The sequence below is a fragment of the Meira miltonrushii genome, assembly GCF_003144205.1.
Source record: "Meira miltonrushii strain MCA 3882 unplaced genomic scaffold FA14scaffold_4, whole genome shotgun sequence".
NCBI lineage: Eukaryota > Fungi > Basidiomycota > Exobasidiomycetes > Exobasidiales > Brachybasidiaceae > Meira > Meira miltonrushii.
The window spans coordinates 269,339-287,333 of record NW_020289946.1 but is presented as its reverse complement, the minus strand read 5'-3'; the positions used below and the strand labels follow the sequence as shown (position 1 = coordinate 287,333).

Below are 17,995 nucleotides of genomic sequence, written 5' to 3'. Positions count from 1 at the left end.
ACACAACCATCTCCCTCAAAAATGTCTCTACCAAGAACGATTAGCAATCTACGCAAAGCCGGTTTCAAGCAATGGTGGAGGGATTTGCAGTATATCGGTGATCCAAAATACGGTAGATTGGTGGGAACAGATTCGTAAGTAGGCCAAGGTGCAGTGCTTCAATCAGAGAGAGTATTCTTAACACCCTATGCTCTCCACCCTGATCAGATTCGGTAATAAATATTTTGAAAACCTAGAGGAACAGCCCGGTCGTCATAGATGGATCGATTATGCTGCACATGACTACAATACAGTACAAGTTGAACCACAATGGCATTCATGGCTTCATCATATCCGACAAGATCCACCAAATGTCGACCCAATCGTTCAAGCCGCACATAAGACCTGGGAAATTGTGAGTATCTTTGTAGGGAAATACAAATACTCCGGATCTATATTCGATGGACTGCTTTATTGCTCAGTGGCAGTTCCCATCTGCTAAACGATCCAAGACCAGAGGAAGCCTTGACAGGCCTGTGACCGCGTATCTGCTCCTCTCACCTTTTTTCAGTGGGAGAAGGAGTTCGTTTTGTCGGTCTACATTGGTTGTGTGCTTTTTTTTGAGAATCTCACTAACCCTTTCTTCCTCAAAACAGCAACATACAGACAGCACAACAGGATCGAGGGCATCTTTCCGTACATACAATACAACGAGACAAAAGATTGTGAGTTCCCAAAATCAAAGGTAGTTCCGAGCCCTCTGCTGACTTTTTCCTCTACACCTCATAGAACCCCTGGGAGCCCACAGTAGCAGCACGTAAATGATTCTCTCAATGATATCTATTACCATTTGTATACATATATGTGTGTGTATAACGTGTGAATTATCCTTCCATTCTTTTACTTTACTTGGCCAAAGCGGCTTGCAAAGCAGTGTAAACTTCCACTTCAATCTCTGCTTCTGCCTTTGCTTCAGGCGATCCAGCTCCGGAGGCAACACGTTGTGCTTCAGCCAAAGATGAACGAACGGCCTGTGATGGGGGAAAAGAAGAATGGTTAGGGTCGGTGACTAGTTACAACTTGTTTTATAGCACACAAACTCACCTCTGGGGAGAATTGGTCCAATTCGTATGCTTCGATAGCATTTACGGAGAGTTTGTTGTTTGGGTGAACGGTAGCAAATCCACCAGAGACTGTTTTGAGAAAGGGAAAGGATTAGCATGCTGTCGATTGCTGGATACCAACCTCTATGTCTACTCACCAAACCATTTCTTGGTTCCATTTGCTTCAAAGACTTCCAACAAACCGGGTGCCAATTGTTCAATGCTGGGTACGTGAGCGGCCAAGATACCCATTTCACCAGAAGTTGAGTTGATGTTGACTTGTGTAACTTCTCCTTCGAAGAGAGCAGCATGAGGGAGAATTAGCGATAATGACAATTTTTCCGAGACGGCTTCGGCATATCCACGAGTGGACATCAAAGGTGCCAAAGGTGCACGTCTGGCGGCAGAGACGGCCATCGAAGGACGAACTGAAGAGCGTAAAGCCGCAACTGCTGATCGAGAAGCTGTCGAGAACATCTTTGCTGTATTTGTTGTGATGGTAGGAAGAAATGGAATTCCCACCAAAACGGTTTCGGGATGCTAGGAATAGCCAGTATACCACAGTTGGCGTGCGTGCGCGCGCAATAGGCTGCTTTCCGATTTTGTGCTATTCTTCCCAGACACGTGTTTTGCTGTTCACCCATACGCCTACAGGGCCTGCCATAGAGAGAGTTCTTCCTGTCATAAGCTTAAGCCCGTGCATATATTTTATTACTTGGGCTACTTACCATGTAGGACCCCTTCACCATCATATCCTTCTATAAAAAATCACAAAATGTCGTTGACTTTTTTGCCATCCAATGGTCAGCCTTCAGGTCATTCGGCTTCGCAGAATAAGTCTATCGCAAGTGCAGCAAATTCATCCGCTCAACCATTAATGACACCAACGGAAAAATCGGGAAATTCGCGTGTATGTTACTTTTTCGATAGCGATATTGGAAATTATCATTATGGTCCTGGGCATCCAATGAAACCTACAAGGATCAGAATGTGTCATAGCTTGGTGATGAATTATGGTTTGTACAAAAAAATGGAAATCTTTCGTGCTAAACCGGCAACTAAAAGGGAAATGACGCAATTTCATACGGATGAATATGTGGATTTCCTCAATAGAGTTACTCCTGATAACGTCGATCAATACGTTCGTGAACAGTCAAAGTTCAACGTAGGTGACGATTGCCCCGTATTTGATGGTCTGTTTGAGTATTGCTCAATCTCAGCTGGTGGATCGATGGAAGGTGCCGCTCGTCTATCGCGGGATAAATGTGACATCGCAGTAAATTGGGCCGGAGGTTTGCATCACGCCAAAAAGGGAGAAGCAAGTGGATTCTGTTATATCAACGACATCGTTCTTGGTATATTGGAACTACTTCGGTATCATCCACGGGTCTTGTATATCGATATTGACGTCCATCATGGTGATGGTGTCGAAGAAGCATTTTATCTCACCGATCGTGTGATGACGTGCAGTTTCCACAAATACGGAGAATTCTTTCCTGGAACGGGTGAAGTACGTGATATTGGATACGGAAAGGGCAAGCATTACTCATGCAATATACCACTTCGAGACGGAGTAACGGATGAGAGCTTCAAGAGTATCTTTGAGCCTGTCATTAGCAAGATCATGGAACACTATCAGCCAACTGCAATCGTGCTACAGTGTGGTTCCGATTCACTTGCAGGTGACAAGCTAGGTTCTTTCAACCTTTCTATGCGAGGACATGCAAACTGTGTCGAATTTGTCAAGAAGTTCAAGTTGCCCCTTTTGCTATTGGGTGGAGGTGGATATACCATTCGTAATGTCAGTAGAACATGGGCATACGAAACTGGAATTGCTGCTGGCCAGGAACTCAGTCCGCATTTGCCAGTCAATGAGTATTATGAGTACTTTGGTCCTGACTACGTCCTGGATGTCAGGCCGAACAACAGTGAAGATCTCAACACACCTGCTTATCTGGACAAAATCAAAGAGAGAGTGTTTGAAAATCTAAGGCAAACAACCTTTGCTCCCTCTGTTCAAGGACATGTTGAACCTCGGCTGGCGATTGATGGAGAGATTGACGATGAGAACGAATTGATTGCCGATCAAATGGATGCAGATATTCGTTCTTCTCGTGATCCACAATGGCGTGACAAACATCGCACCAATGATGGAGATTTGAGTGACAGTGAAGATGAAGGAGAAGGCGGAAGGCGAAATCGCGCAGAATATAAATCAAAAGGCCCCGGAATTATGGACCCACTCAAAGAAAGACAACAGCAGGTTGAGAATGGCAATGGTATTGCAGGCGTTTCTGATGATCAAGCAAAGGCTGACTTGGCCGCTGTTACAGCATCAAATGGTGAAGCAGCTGAAAGTAAGGATATCGAAATGGCCAACGTATAGAATGTTGCTCTTTTTGTTCACACAAATGTATTTGTACAATGTTATTTAATTTTCTGTTATTTCATCCCTCCTCTTCGTCATCTTCGTCCTCCTCCTCATGTTCTCCTACCAACTTCTCGTTCTTGACATTCGTCTCTGCTGCCACATGGACACCAGGAGCAACGTCACAGTCTTTGAGAGTACAGCGATCACCTATAATACTAGATGCACAACAAATCACGTTTTCCAGCCTGACATTCTCTCCTACTTTTGCTCCGTCCATCAGAATACAACCAGACAAGCGTGCACCTCTACCGATCTCGCAATGGTGTCCGATTGTGGAGCGTTTTATACTTGCCCTCTCACCAACACGTACATGAGCACCCAGGATGGAATCCTGCGAGATTTGCGCTGAAGGTGCTATGTTTGGTGTGCCCTCCACAGGCTCGGAGATTGGTTGAATGCTTGATTCGACAATGTCTGGCATGACAAATGCAGATTGATCTTCCTGTGATTGACAGGCTCGCAGAAGCCATCTATTGCTTTCCAAATACGTAGCCACAGTATTGGCTCTGGCAATGAATCGTGGTAATGTAGAAGAAGACACTTCCGCTCCATTGCTTGGGCTCGAATCAAGCCTGACGACAACGGTCAAACAGCGAATCTGCTCATTTTGTTTGGAGCCACTTCTTCCATTCGAATTGCGACCGATTGCCTCTTCGTGTAATAGTGTACCATTCGAATCTGCAACAGCAAGATCCTCTGTCGTGTCCATAAGCACATCATCCGACTCGTCATCTCGTTCGCCGGGTAAGTGCCAATTTGCCTTTTCTCGCAAGCCCTTCATCCATGAAGCCTTGGCGATCAATGGTAAGACATGATCACGCAAGCTTGTCAGTCTTGGATTCGATTCAAGCAAAGGCAAGAGCTGCTGTTTATTGAAAATGTATGCATGAGCGTCTAATAGTCTCGTTGAGATGCGAGTCTGGGGCATTTCCTCGAGAAGCGATCTTCGAATGCTCAAATCTTCTGATAAATCTGAATCCTGTAGGAAGACCAATCTGTTGCTGCTTTCTGCTTCATCAGGAGCATAAGCAGAGATGAGGCGTGGTGGTCCTTCCTTCTCCCTTTCTTTCCCGACTCCTTCTCCTGCTCCACGTTCGTACAATGCACAACAAGCTGTTGGCGTTCTAGGTGATAGTGCCTGGGACTGGACATATGCATCGATCAAATCACGTAGAGGGAAAGCGGGAGCTACCAAATCAACTGGCAAAACGAGCGGATCCGAATCTAATTTCCCTATCGAAGCGATCCATCGTAGAAGTTCAGCTGTTCCTAGAGGACCTCTGCGAAAGTTCTTCTGTATTTCATTGGGTGCTTTGTTCACACCTGTGTTTCCATCATACGGTCCTAGAGGTAAAAGCTCAACTCGCATGCTTCCATTGGCAGTGTATGAGGTGATGGCGGATGCTGAGCTTGTGGCATTTGCACCTGCCGAGCTAGAAGCAGTCGGAATAGCAGGTGGTCCAGATAGAGTCGGGTCAATGAATGTGATTGTTCCTTGTGTTGATCGATCATGATCTTTTGTCTCTTTGGGTCTTCGTTTATTGTCGGTCAAGAAAGCAAGGTTGGGTGGTGCTACCAGCTTGATAGTGGAGAGAGCTCGAACGATAGCTGCATGCTGTGAAGAATGTGCTAGAACGATACAATTTGATAATCCTGCCGAAAAGACGCTCTGCAGTGCAAATGCTAGCATAGGTCTATTTGCCAATGGTAAAAGAGCTTTAGCTGAAGAGATTTCCGCTGAGCCTATAGAGGAAGGCGGTTGAGATGCAATTTCATCACATAGCGGATACAGATTTGCACCTGGCCCACAATATATGATCGGCGTTAAGACCGGCTTCATCGTCGATTCTTGTGAGGGAGTGACTGGTAGCAAAGTAAGGTTTATCATCGTTGTCATTCTTGAATTTCTTCTAACCGTGCGAATCTGACCCAAAAAAGGTTCCGCACGTGTGCAGTGTCCGACTCAAGGCATAAGACGCGTCTGCAATACAAATATCCACATCAATTCTTATCAATGAACACAGGGTCTGGGCCATACAGATTGCGTATGCTTGTGTATGTATGCTTAACAGTCAGTGTACACACATTCCCCGCCTTGTATGCTTCTCTCCACCATTACTCCCTCCTCCCTCACAAGCATGTCAAATTCAAACTTTCTTGACAAGGCAATTGCCATTGTCAAAGATGCTGTCGAACAAGATACAAAACAAAATTATCAAGAAGCATACAAGCTTTATCAAAACTCATTAGACTTTTTCATGATGGCGATCAAATACGAAAAGAGTGATCGAATGAAACAAATGTTGCGAAACAAAGTGGCAGAATATTTAGATCGTGCTGAATCACTTAAAGCACATCTTAATTCACAAAAAGAAGACAAAGGTAGATCAGCAATCGGAGCAAACGGAAGTGAAAAAGGTGTAGGAGCAAACGGCACAAAGAAAGGCGCCGATGAAGATGGTGTGGATGCAGAGACAAAGCGATTGCGAGCCGGTCTATCCAGTGCAATCTTGTCAGAGACACCAAATGTATCTTGGGATGATGTTGCCGGTCTGCAGACAGCCAAAGATTCTCTCAAAGAAGCCGTCATTCTTCCAATCAAGTTCCCACAACTATTCACAGGAAAACGAACGCCTTGGCGTGGTATTTTGCTCTATGGACCGCCAGGAACGGGTAAAAGTTACCTTGCAAAAGCAGTCGCAACGGAAGCAAAATCTACCTTCTTCAGTGTCAGTAGTAGTGACTTGGTCAGTAAATGGATGGGTGAAAGTGAAAGATTGGTCAAAAATCTGTTTGCAATGGCAAGAGAGGCAAAACCATCAATCATCTTTATCGACGAAGTGGATTCATTGTGTGGTACTCGTGGAGAAGGTGAAAGTGAAGCAAGCAGACGTATCAAGACTGAGTTTCTGGTGCAAATGGACGGTGTTGGTAATGGAGCAGGTGGTGTGCTGGTGCTAGGAGCAACAAATATTCCATGGCAACTGGATTTGGCCATCAAAAGACGATTTGAGAAACGTATCTATATCCCTCTACCCGATTTAGAAGCACGAAAGAAGATGTTTGAATTGCAAGTTGGATCTACACCCTGTTCACTCACCAATAAAGATTATCGTGAGCTTGCCGTCAAGACCGAAGGTTATTCAGGTTCAGATATCGCAGTCTTAGTGCGTGATGCACTTATGCAACCTGTTCGAAAGGTATTGAGCGCAACGCATTTCAAAAAAGTGACTGCTCCTCAAAAAGCAAAAGATGGAGAAGCACAACCTGAAGAAGGTTTAACGGGAGAATTTTGGACTCCATGCAGTCCGGGTGATCCACAAGCCAAAGAGATGACATGGGAAGCAGTAGATGGATCAGAACTTTTGGAACCGCAATTAATCTTGTCAGACTTTTTGCGTGCAATCCAACAAGCTCCACCAACGGTGACAGAAGCCGATTTGAAACAACACACCGAATTCACACAGCAGTCCGGGCTCGAATGAGAGCGTTAAGGTTTACTATGTCTTGTATATGTACGTTTAGAATAGCAATAATAGGTATATTGTTATGATGAATATTGTGTGATGGTACAAATGATAAAAGGTATAGGGGATAAATCATGTAGGCTGTGCCTCAATTCCACAAAGGTGCATATCTTTCTCGCAAATCTGTCAGGAAAGAAGCAATCCTTTGATCATTCTTTGTTTTGATGATTACGCTTTCTTGTTGCTGTTTCAAACCGTCAAGCGTTCGTAAAGCCTCGACAACATTTCCACGCTGTTCATGTACGATTCTACGCATAGAAACTTTTTTCTGTTGGGCAAGTTCTAAATCTTTGATAAGTTGATGTCGAGTGGTATGCTTTTGTGATAATTCACGAAAGTGAACCACTAATTCATCCAAAAGTTCACTTAAGAATGGTTTTTTGTGATTTGGTATAGTTTTTGCCACTTTTTGAAATTCTCTCTTGATCACCGTATAAATCACATCTGCATCTGAAGGACCAGAAAGTTTTCTTCCAACGGCTGTTCCTTTTCGAATACATAATTCCATTATATCGGCCAATTGCAATTGTGCTTCTGCTTTTTCTTCATTTGTCAAATAAGCCCTTGGATTTTGCCAAAGCGGTAAAGGTCGATCAATTGCTCTTCTCATCTTAGGATCAAAGTCATTTGGTGGCTGAAGCTTTTTGCGTCTCTTTGATTGGCCAGTAGAGTCTTCCGTTGCAACGCTTGCCTCACGACTGATGTCTACTTGCTTCGCTTTGCTTGCTCTCTTTCGTTTTTGTTTAGCTGGAGGTGTACTTTCTTTCGGTTCTTCGACCATTGTCTGATCGTCTTTGGGTTCTTCGACAATCATCTGATCGTCTTCCGGCTGTGGTGCGGCTTCATCTTCTCCTGACATCACATCATCTTCAGGTTGAGTATATTGATATTCACCAAAGTTGTTGCTCACATCCAATAAAGCAGGATCCAAGAAAGAATTGTCAAAATATGACGTATCATTCATCATAGTGGACGCCGGAGACTGTTCTGGAAAGCCCACGATTCGAGCTTGTACTGGGTGCACTCCAGCTCCTCTGACTCTTTCCTGTCTACGTTTCTCAATGTCCGGAACAACCACCGACATCTCAGAGATTGGTCCTTCGGTTCTGTCTAAAGTACTAGATGAGCTTGGTGATTGATCTTGAAACTGCACACGTTGCGGCTCAATTGCATGTGTTGCGGCACCTCGAGCTCGCTCTTGACGACGTTGATCGATGCCTTTTGGTCTTTCAGCGGGTGCAGGTGTATTGACCAAAGAAGAAAAAGTAGAAGCAGCAATAGATGGTACAGGAGATTGATCTGTAAAGTCCACAGTACGAGCTTGTACCGGATGCACTCCAGCTCCTTTGACTCTTTCCTGTCTACGTTTCTCGATGTCAGGAACTATAACAGAGGGCTCAGAAATTGACTCTTCGATTCGATCTAAAACACTAGATGCGCTTGGCGATTGATCTGGGAATTGTACTCGCTGAGGCTCGATTGCATGAGTTGCAGCTCCTCTTACTCGTTGAAGCTTTCTTTGATCGATGTTCGGAATGACGATTGACTGTTCAGACGCCGGCAATTCGCTTCTGTCAGCAGCAGGTGATGGCGTTTGTTGCATTGTAGCTCTGCTTGGTTCTACATCCTTGCGTGCTGAAAAGGCAGGACTTGAGCTTGGCATTTGACTTGAATCAAGAATACTGGAAGAAGCCGGCGAAGGATTAGGGAATTGTACTCGTTGACGTTCGATCGCATGCGTACCACTCCCGCGTACTCGTTCCATCTTTCTTTGTTCCATATCGGGAATGGTATTGGTGGAAAGATCGGATGGCGATTCGGCGACTGCACCAGCATTCTGATTAATATTTGCCTCTTGTGCCTTTGTCGGTTTTGCTGATTTTTCTGGTTCCGCTGAAGTTTTAGATTTACCCGGGCCTCCCTTTTCGGATGTCTTGCCTGATGTTGGCAATGGCAGTGCTGATGATTTGACTTGAGTCTCGCGCTGTGGTTGAATAGGTGCTTCGATTGAAGCTTTCTGCTGTGCTTTTGTTGGCGTTTTCTGCAATGCTTGATCCTCAGTGGATGCTTCTGATCTAGCTTCGCTTGTTGCTCTGAGACTTGATCCTGGTGACTGTGTAGGAAAGTCCACATGCCGTTTCTCAATCGCATGCTTTCCACTACCTCTCATTCGTTCTTGTCTTCGCTTTTCCAGGTTTGCATTACTGACAGGAGGTTTCATCACTTTGGGCGTTGAAATCATACTACTGGTAGATGCAGGTGACAGGTTTGGGAAATTCACATTGCGGGATTCGATTGCATGCGTTCCCGCTCCTCGAGCTCGCTCTTGACGACGTTGTTCAATACGTAGTATAGGTGCTGCAGGTGATGATGAGCCTGGCTTGTTAGACGAAAAGAGTGGTTCCAGACGGTTGGAAACCGAAGATGTTGGTTGTTTGGTGGATGCAGATCTTTTTACCGAAGATGACGGAGAAGAAGCAGCAGCAGCAGAGCTTACCCGTCTTCGGGGTATCGCATTCGGCCTAGATCCATTCGCATTCGGACTAGATCCATTCAATTTCTCTGATAGTCTTCGTCTAGCAAATGCTGCCAGCCTCTCTTTTGCGGACATAGTGCTGAGATCGGAAAGCGATACATCTGAATTTGTGGGTTGAACGTCTTTTGATGATGACCGGTCCCCTTCATTGTCGCCATCAGCAGTGGATCCCGCGCCATCCTCCCCTAGAGATCGTTCTTTTCCCTTACCAGACATTTTGGAGTGCTTTGAATAGTTTAATGCATGACAGGATGCCTCTTAAATAATCATTTGAGAATGAAGAGAATGAATAATGATGGTGGATTCGCGTGTACTGTTCTATGGTTTTGGAGAACAACACTTTAAAAGGTCAGACGCGTTTATTAATCTTATGCATGCATCTTCACGTGTAGCGCCGGCGTTTCTTGTCACCATGTCCACTCAGCCCATCGTAGACCATGAAAAGGCGGCTTGCTAAATACATATTTGTTCCGCACGGCTTCATAAGGTACTTTAAATCATTGCTGTCATGCGGTGCGAAGCACATGTGAATTTAAACTGACTCCGATGAGTTTCACGGAGCCTGCCTCTCTTTGGCGTAAAGGTTTTTGTGCTTGCTTTCAATTTGTACTGGATCAATGAATTGTCTTCAGCTCCTTTGCTAATTTTACGTCATAATCTGTTGACATGCTAAAGGGGCGCCGATATTTTCATAAAATAGAGAATGAGAATTTACGCCTCCTTTTCTCCTTACAAAGGAAGCTGATGAGCCGCTCAATATTATGTTCAAAGCAACAAACGCCTATATAAACGGCACAATAAGGTACAGAAAGGTCAATCTTTCCCCTCACAATATCTTCTCATCTGAAATAACCAACCTTCCTTTTGGTTGATCAAAAATGCGCTTTTCTCATCTTTTACTGTGCTTTGCCTTAATCATTTCAGCCGCTATGGTTCAAGCTGTTCCGCAACCAGGTTTAGGTTCATGCAAAAATCATCCAAAAGCCTGTCATAACTAGACTGGAATTCGATATCTAAGGCTTCTACTCAAAGTAAGTCGTTGAATATCATATTGACTAAGCTTGCTAAAGTTTTCCACATGATCTTTTCCTCTAAAATACAGTTTCTTCGCCCTTACGCAAGAACAAATCTTATTTCTCAAAGGTGAAGTTATTTTATTGCGTGGGGAGTGACAAGTTCTGGTCGTATAAAGCCGTTTTATCCCCTTTCTATTTCCGTGATGGTTGCACGCTATGACAAGCATGAATGGAAATAAAACGGGCGAATTACGTTTACTTGGCATGTGAAATCTTGATTTCGGTAACAAATAACATAATGCTCACAACTCCGCATTTTCCGACGTTAACAATAGTCACAAATGTCTTGACTGAATTCAATTTCCTTCTTTCCGCTGCAAGAAACACATGCTAAGAAAAAAAAATAAATGAATAAATTTCCGAAACATCTCCTTCTTTTTCTTTTACTTGACCGCATGTCAAGAGATATTTATAAATACACACACCCACACCCACACCCACACCCACACACACGCTAGCCTTCGGTGCCGATCTTGGTCAAAGATCGGTTTAAGGAAAGGAGTGCCGGTGATTGATTGAAAACACGGGAAAGAACAATGATGTAGTCATTGTGTGGAGTCGACATTTAACCGAGGATTGATTACTCTCACTTCAGACAGGGTCTCTTCTCCTTTTCTTCCATCGAGTGTATATCACTGATTGCAATCTAAGTAGGTCAGCGATATTTTCTTTTGTGACTATGGAATAAGGTTTGAAACCTATTATACAACCTATTTTAGGCTCGAGCTTAATCTGCAAAAAAGTTCGCTTAAAAGTCATGAGAAAATGCTTCACTGTGAATGGCTGTGCAGAATTGAGTGGAACTATCAATTTTCGGACCCGAATGGAAATTTGTTTTGATAATGACGGCTACGAGGGTTAAAAAATGGTGAGACTTTTTTGTTAAGGGTAACCAAGAATTGTTCCGGATCATTGGTACAGCCGCGCATCGCATGCGAGTTAATGCACTGCACCTGTACTAAACTATCTCACGCGTAAAAGAGTAGTGACGGGCACACTGCCTTTTGTACGGACCGGCATGATGTGAGACATTTGAGTGTTATTCACAGGCATAATACTCAAATGTTATTTTCTAAAACATTGGTCTAGAACGAATAAAGCAAGTCACCGCCCTTTTTGAAGTGAATGTGAATGTGAAATTTATTTCCGAATAGAAATCAATTCGAATGGAAGAGTACTAGCTCGAGAAAGTCATGGGAACGAGCGTTCGGCGTTGATAATTAAGGATCGGAGAATTATAAACTGAGGCACTAAGGCTAAGGGTAAGGCCCCTACCATATGGAAGATCGGAAATTAGTGCTTGAGGAAGACCCACTCCTGATAGAAAACGGGATGAAGAAATAAAAATTAGAAGAGCATTCTAGCTTGTTAGGTATGAGAAAGTGTGTAGAAAAGATTACCCTACCCCGTATAGGGTACAAAAGCCTCAATCAAGTAAGCGGATCCGCACTGATGTAAAAAAGAAAAAGAAACAAACAAATGATCCACCTTTTTAACGCTATCTTAATCATCATAAGAAAATCGGCTCATAAACGGTCAAAAGTTGAATTTCCGACAACTTAAAACAAGATTTTTATTTAAATGCCAGGCGTCAAATTTCCTTTTTTGACCGATCGAAACGCGTGCGTATGCTGAGAGCACCCACCCTCTTTCCCCCTTTTCTTTCTTTTAGTGTTGTTTCATGCACTTTGCAGCGCCACATACATCAATCGATTATTGAATTGCATGGGAGAATGTATGCACTATACTTTTGACTGAATGCATGCATGCATAAGATCTCTTTTCTTTCCTTTTCTCATCCTTATTGAAGTGCGAGCCACAAACTCCTTTCTTTCCCTTTCTTCTTTTCAAAGAAACATCCGTTCTCACACACACATACATGCTCAATCAGAAAATGTAAAACAAGGCTTGAATATTCCACAAAGGGAATGTGCAACTTTAAACTTTGTTTTTGTTCCCGATCATGACTCAAAAGACTCAAAGAGACTCAAAGTATATATATGATTAAGGTTCACAACAAAAGAAACATCCGTTCCCCCTCTCTTTTTTTGGTTCCTTGATCAGGGTTATCAATTCATCATTGGTATATAAGATCGATCGTCTTTGTTCGCTTTTTCTCTTCCCCTCGATCATTAAATCAACTTCAATTACCAGTTGGACACCTTTAAACCGAATTGCTATAAATTACACCTTTACTTCACCCCCACACAAAGATGGCACAACCAACAACCCAAACACCATCAAGGGCACAACATTTGATCGAATTACAGAGAAACAGAGAAGAATATCAAAGACAACTTGACAGACAAGCAGAACGTCCATCACAGCGAAGGCGACATAATCCAACAACAACGACGACGATGAGTAGAACGGATACGATTGATTATGATGAAATTCGTCGTCATTTTGAAAGACGGGAAAGGGAAGAAGCTTTCAATCGTGCAAGAAGGGAAGCAAATGATGCACTTTTACAACAAGAACAATTGATGGAACAACGCGCTCAAGCACTTTCTCAAGCTCAAGCAAGGGCTGATTCTTTCAGTCGTCGTGCAACGAGAAGTATGCAACAGGTTCCACAAAATCCAGCTCAATCTCAACATCGTGTTTATTTGATCAATTGTAAAAGTTGCGGAACCTTTTTGACGGATCGTGGAATGAAGGCGGTTTTGTTATTGCGCCCACATATCACTTTATATTCAACCGATGCTATGCCAAATTGCGGTGCCTTGCATGCTCCTTCCCGCTTGGCAGAACCTTCTGCGCCTCATGAACCGGTTGTTGAACGTACGTGTGATTGTCTTACCCAAAGTTTGGGCTGTTACGGTTGCGGGAATGCGGTTGGTTATCACATCGTATCACCATGTCAAAGATGCACAAACAGTGTTGCAAAACATCAAAGAAGTTCTAACGGTCATCGAACCGTCTTGCATTGCGCAGAAATTGCAGTACGCGAAAGAAGATACGTTCCCGGAGAACCAGGCGTAATGACCGCACCTTATCTTCCACCTTTCCCACAAATGCTCACTTATAGTCAAGCATACCCAAGCAGCAGATATGCCAACGCAAATCGTCAAAACGAAGACGAGGAGGAGGAAGACGATGATTTGGATGAAGACGAAGATGATGATGAATTCGAAGATGAAGAAGAGAAAGCATATCGCAATGATCCATTCATCTATGCTCACCCGCCAAGCAAATATCGTAACCTCAAACGAGGAGATGTTTTATTTTGGTCAGATTTAGCAGCCGGAGGTGAACGTTCACCACCCATTGATTCTGATGATCATCTCAGTTTACCACCAGCAGGCCGTTGATCGGTCTGTCGAACTTTGCACGAAGCGCCGCCTCCAACCCAAACCCAAATCCAAATCCAAATCCATACCCACCTTTGTTAACTGTTTCTTACCCCATACCATTTGTACTTTTTATCCCTACATGCATTTGCCCCGGAAACAAACAAACACATACAGAATCGTTTAATTGACACAACGAATCGGTTTTCTCATATCCTTACACATATACTCTATAACATACCATACGTTTTCTCATGATTTGCTTGAAATGTTTTATTTATTATTATACTGTACAACCTGTGTTTGACGATCGCTATGAGATTAAGCTGTGCTATATCAGCCTGGTTAACAGTATGCACATTTGCCACGATAAGCATTCCAGTTTGTGTACTCGGCTGTGTTCAGCCCCTGCTCAAAGTTAATGCATAGCAAGCTGTACTTTCGCAAAACAAAGAGGTATGTAAGAGACACGAATGAGTGATTTTCATTCTTGTCTTTCATAATATCTTGAGTGAACGATCATGCTTTTCACATCCGCTTTAATCTACTTTTACCTCACGGTATTCTTTCAATCTGCCAATGCGTTACCTGCTGGCGGTGACGATCGTCCATTAAAGCTTCCAAAGATCTTGACCGGTTGGAGTAAGTCCTCATCAACACAACCAGACACACCAAAGTCACCCTCAGCTTCGTGGGAGTTTCATCATCAAGACAGAATGGTACATCATGCCAGAGTGGCAGAGGAAAGCGTAGGTAAGCAACAGGATTTCCATAATGAAAGATTCCATCATCATCAAGATAAGTTGCTGCATATGCGTCTTGATGATGCAAATGAAAAGCTGGCAAAAGTGGAAGCAATGTCTAAGCCTTTACATTTATGATGTCTATTCTTTCTTCTCCTTTGTTTGTTCTTTAACAAATTGATTTAATGATATTCCTGTGTACTCAATTCATATAACCCCGGAATGCCATTAGAATTATAGCCTATACTCGAAAAAAGATGCGTACGCAGCATGCATGAATATATGTGCTTTCATCAAATGCTATCACAGCCATGTATTTGAATTTGCGTTTGCGTTTATCAGGCGTAGACCCCGATGAACTTTGAGTGGTATTAAAAGGAAAGAATTCAATTCGATCCCTTCCTTCCTTTCTTTCTCATCATCCTAGCATTCCAACATGCTTCTTAATTACGTATTCCTATATACATTGCTTGCCTTAAGCTCTCAAACTGTAGATTGCTTACCAGCAGGTGTAGTCGATAAAGTCAAAAATTGTTTTGGTTGCTCGTCATCTACTTTAACAAGAACTGATTCGTTCTCCTCTGCTGAGTCTCCAAGTGCATCACCTAAAGCAGCTGAACATCATCAAGCTCGGGTTCAACATCATCTCGATAAATCGACGCAGCCAGGCTGTCTTAATTGTTTTCGCAATCTTAAACATCTATCAAGAGCTCATCATCATTCAAATCAATTTCTAAGGCAACATCTCCGTAAGGCTAAAGAGTCAATTGCGAATCAACGAAGTGGCTTAGAAGGGATGACTTTATAGAAGATATATAGTAGAGGAAGAGGAAAGAAAGCCTTGCCCTGTTTTCTTAGCTCCTCTCATTCCTCTCCTATGATTTGCCAGATCAAAGGGCGTTTCTACAATTTAACTAGATTTACTGCTTTCAACTCTTTGTCTTGTTTTCGACAACGCCATGATGATTAAACTTCTCTAATATTATGACATATCTACACATTTTGCTATAACTCCTATGTGATCTTGTAAATCCTCACGGCGTAAAGGGGGCGTTCAGCTATTGCTTGTCTTTTTCCAAATTGTGCAACGCAAACCTGGCGTTAACCTCTCTTGTAGAGTTGTTTCATCACAGCATTTGTTGACGTCCCGTCCTGTTGATCAATTGACATAAAAAGATCATTTTCAACCTTTTCTGCTTCCCTTCTTTATCATAAAAAGCTGCAAAAATGCATCTCAATCGCCTTTTTGTATCCTTTGCTATTGCACTCTCCTTGAGTACTGTTCATTGCCTGCCAAATGGCTTCACGGCATGTTTGACGGGTTGTTTACCAAAATTCAAAACGGAGACTACCAGTCGTCCTAGTTATCATTTTGAACAATATGATCTTCATAAGAAGAAAAAAGAAGAATCAAGTAAATATTGGATTAATAAATACCGTCACCAAAAGCAAATGGATTATCATACTAATGAATTGAATCGAATCGCAAGCCACGAAGTTGACAGTAGAGTTGCACAACAACGGGGTGGTGTAACTCGTCCAAATCTCGGCAAGTGATCGTGATGATACCGCTCAAAGCTTCACATCGCTTGTAGTACCTGTCGTCTCTTATTCATAAATTTTAAATTTGATTCACCTTACCATGTGGTCGAAAAGCATTTAGAAAATATTTTATGAAGTGAAAGTGAAGACGGCTACCTTGTTATATCTCGTATCATTCATTTCATAAAGTGTCAATACTTAAATGGCTTCTGTAACAGATGTGATGCATACATATGGACGTGCAATAAGAAAGAAGAGAAAAACACTAATTTGCACGATCACTAGTCCTTTATGGTTGAACTGGAGCAGCTCTACTCGCACTACAGATCAACAAACACGATCGGGACGTGAAGGAATGCATACGCCGCCCGGTCGGGAAGTTATGGGAATGCAAACATGAGTTCGTTACGAGTACAATATAGTATACATAAAAAAGAATTGGATAATTAATTCGGTCACATCTGGATAGATGAGCCGCTCGGAGTTCTATGCCCGATCTCCGTTGGATCAAGGCCTAGTTCGATCTGTAGATCTTGTATATGCTTTGCCCGCCTTTCTTCGATCTTGTCCATCTTTACCGAAGATCGTAAACCTTCACATGCCAACGCCAATAATTTATCAGCCGAGAATTGATGGCTCGTCATTGAATGCATGAGGCTGTAGAATGAAGAGGGAGAATTGGTTCGCAATAACTCCTTTTCGTTCAACATAAAGATCGAAAGTGCCACTTTGAACAAGATTCCCATCCCTTCCACAAATAGAACATCCCAAACCCTGAACAATGTTTCCACCGGCAAACAGTCTGTATAAAGAGACAAGAACCATGCAAATGTCACAGCGGGTAAATCCACTCCCAATTCGTCTATATGTCCTGCCAATTTGGGCATCAGCTCTTGCACAAAATCAATCAAAACCCGTTGATCGGCTTGTGCAATAAGTAGATGTGCTGTGAAGTAGTCCACCGGTAGAATATTCTCGATCAAGCTTGCAAGGACCCAAAATGCCTCCTCTTCGGTTGCATGTGTTAACAAAAGCGTTGCAGCAAGATTGTTCATACCTTGACAATAACCGCATTGTGGATTGTACCAGGAATAGGCCACCAAGAGTCTGCGCAATTTAGCGACACCCGGTCCATCTCCTGCGAAGAAGATATTCGTGGGCATAGTCCGTCCTACGTCTAAATCGATCTGCTTTGTACATGCGTTCTCTTCATTTTCATGTTCGTCCAACAGTTCCTGATAGCGCCCAGGCTCAACACGATCAAAAGCGCCGCTGCATTCATACCAAAGCTTTGGTCTATAAATCAACGGGATTCCGCCTTGGATCAATCTTTGGAATTCCTGTTGATCTTTTGGATTGCTGCCCAATTGACCCAGTCCGATCAAGCCACCTAAACTCCACTCCTCTTCTCCCTTTGCACGTTTTGAAGCTTGCTTATTTGCTCCAGTTCCATTCGATTCGCCGTTAGGGGTGGGTGTAGTATCATTCACTGAACTTGCAAATCCAAAAGCATCTCCACCCTTGCGAACCGCATCAACGGCTTTGGAAGTCATACTACTATCCCTGCTTGCATTTCCGCCACCAACTTTCTCTGTACCGCCTTTCTGTAAGAGAGCTTTCCTCTTATCCAAAAAGGCATCCCATTCTGCCTGTTGTTCATCTTGCCTCTTTGAATGCATTTCTTGTAATTGTGCCAACAACCTCCTTACAGTTACGGAAGCATTTGCTTTGCGTCTTACTGTACCTTGCCCGCTACTAATTGTTT

The 17,995-nt window shown here is 43.2% G+C and overlaps 8 protein-coding genes across 8 annotated transcripts; 5 read left to right on the top strand and 3 right to left on the bottom strand.

Annotated features, from left to right (window-relative positions):
• Window positions 1-21: 21 nt before the first annotated feature.
• On the top strand, window positions 22-807 carry FA14DRAFT_191617 (NDUFA12-domain-containing protein; the record flags this gene model as incomplete). The annotated part of the gene is made up of 4 exons (XM_025501877.1): window positions 22-134; window positions 208-394; window positions 636-704; window positions 769-807. 4 exons carry the CDS (start codon window positions 22-24, stop codon window positions 802-804), a joined length of 405 nt encoding a protein of 134 aa, XP_025352815.1.
• FA14DRAFT_161915 (putative ATP synthase delta chain precursor, mitochondrial) lies at window positions 763-1,582 on the bottom strand. The gene is made up of 3 exons (XM_025499341.1): window positions 1,241-1,582; window positions 1,084-1,172; window positions 763-1,010 (listed from the first exon to the last, which is right to left on the bottom strand). Exons 1-3 carry the CDS (start codon window positions 1,497-1,499, stop codon window positions 885-887), a joined length of 474 nt encoding a protein of 157 aa, XP_025352814.1. The 5' UTR covers window positions 1,500-1,582; the 3' UTR covers window positions 763-884.
• Window positions 1,583-1,623: 41 nt separating this feature from the next.
• On the top strand, window positions 1,624-3,564 carry FA14DRAFT_74806 (histone deacetylase). The gene has a single exon (XM_025502817.1). It carries the CDS (start codon window positions 1,858-1,860, stop codon window positions 3,466-3,468), a length of 1,611 nt encoding a protein of 536 aa, XP_025352813.1. The 5' UTR covers window positions 1,624-1,857; the 3' UTR covers window positions 3,469-3,564.
• On the bottom strand, window positions 3,500-5,410 carry FA14DRAFT_185605 (uncharacterized protein; the record flags this gene model as incomplete). Its single annotated transcript, XM_025501464.1, has 1 exon — window positions 3,500-5,410. One exon carries the CDS (start codon window positions 5,408-5,410, stop codon window positions 3,530-3,532), a length of 1,881 nt encoding a protein of 626 aa, XP_025352812.1. The 3' UTR covers window positions 3,500-3,529.
• A 232-nt stretch (window positions 5,411-5,642) lies between these two features.
• FA14DRAFT_174226 (AAA-domain-containing protein) lies at window positions 5,643-6,998 on the top strand (the record flags this gene model as incomplete). Its single annotated transcript, XM_025500525.1, has 1 exon — window positions 5,643-6,998. The coding sequence occupies exon 1, from the start codon at window positions 5,652-5,654 to the stop codon at window positions 6,996-6,998; it is 1,347 nt and encodes a 448-aa protein (XP_025352811.1). The 5' UTR covers window positions 5,643-5,651.
• Window positions 6,999-12,451: 5,453 nt separating this feature from the next.
• Window positions 12,452-14,241, top strand: FA14DRAFT_161913 (uncharacterized protein). Its single transcript, XM_025499340.1, has one exon. It carries the CDS (start codon window positions 12,866-12,868, stop codon window positions 13,964-13,966), a length of 1,101 nt encoding a protein of 366 aa, XP_025352810.1. The 5' UTR covers window positions 12,452-12,865; the 3' UTR covers window positions 13,967-14,241.
• Window positions 14,242-14,466: 225 nt separating this feature from the next.
• On the top strand, window positions 14,467-14,826 carry FA14DRAFT_181194 (uncharacterized protein; the record flags this gene model as incomplete). The annotated part of the gene is made up of 1 exon (XM_025501072.1): window positions 14,467-14,826. One exon carries the CDS (start codon window positions 14,467-14,469, stop codon window positions 14,824-14,826), a length of 360 nt encoding a protein of 119 aa, XP_025352809.1.
• Window positions 14,827-16,685: 1,859 nt separating this feature from the next.
• Window positions 16,686-17,783, bottom strand: FA14DRAFT_126443 (TBC-domain-containing protein; the record flags this gene model as incomplete). Its single annotated transcript, XM_025496747.1, has 1 exon — window positions 16,686-17,783. The coding sequence occupies one exon, from the start codon at window positions 17,781-17,783 to the stop codon at window positions 16,686-16,688; it is 1,098 nt and encodes a 365-aa protein (XP_025352808.1).
• Window positions 17,784-17,995: the final 212 nt, after the last annotated feature.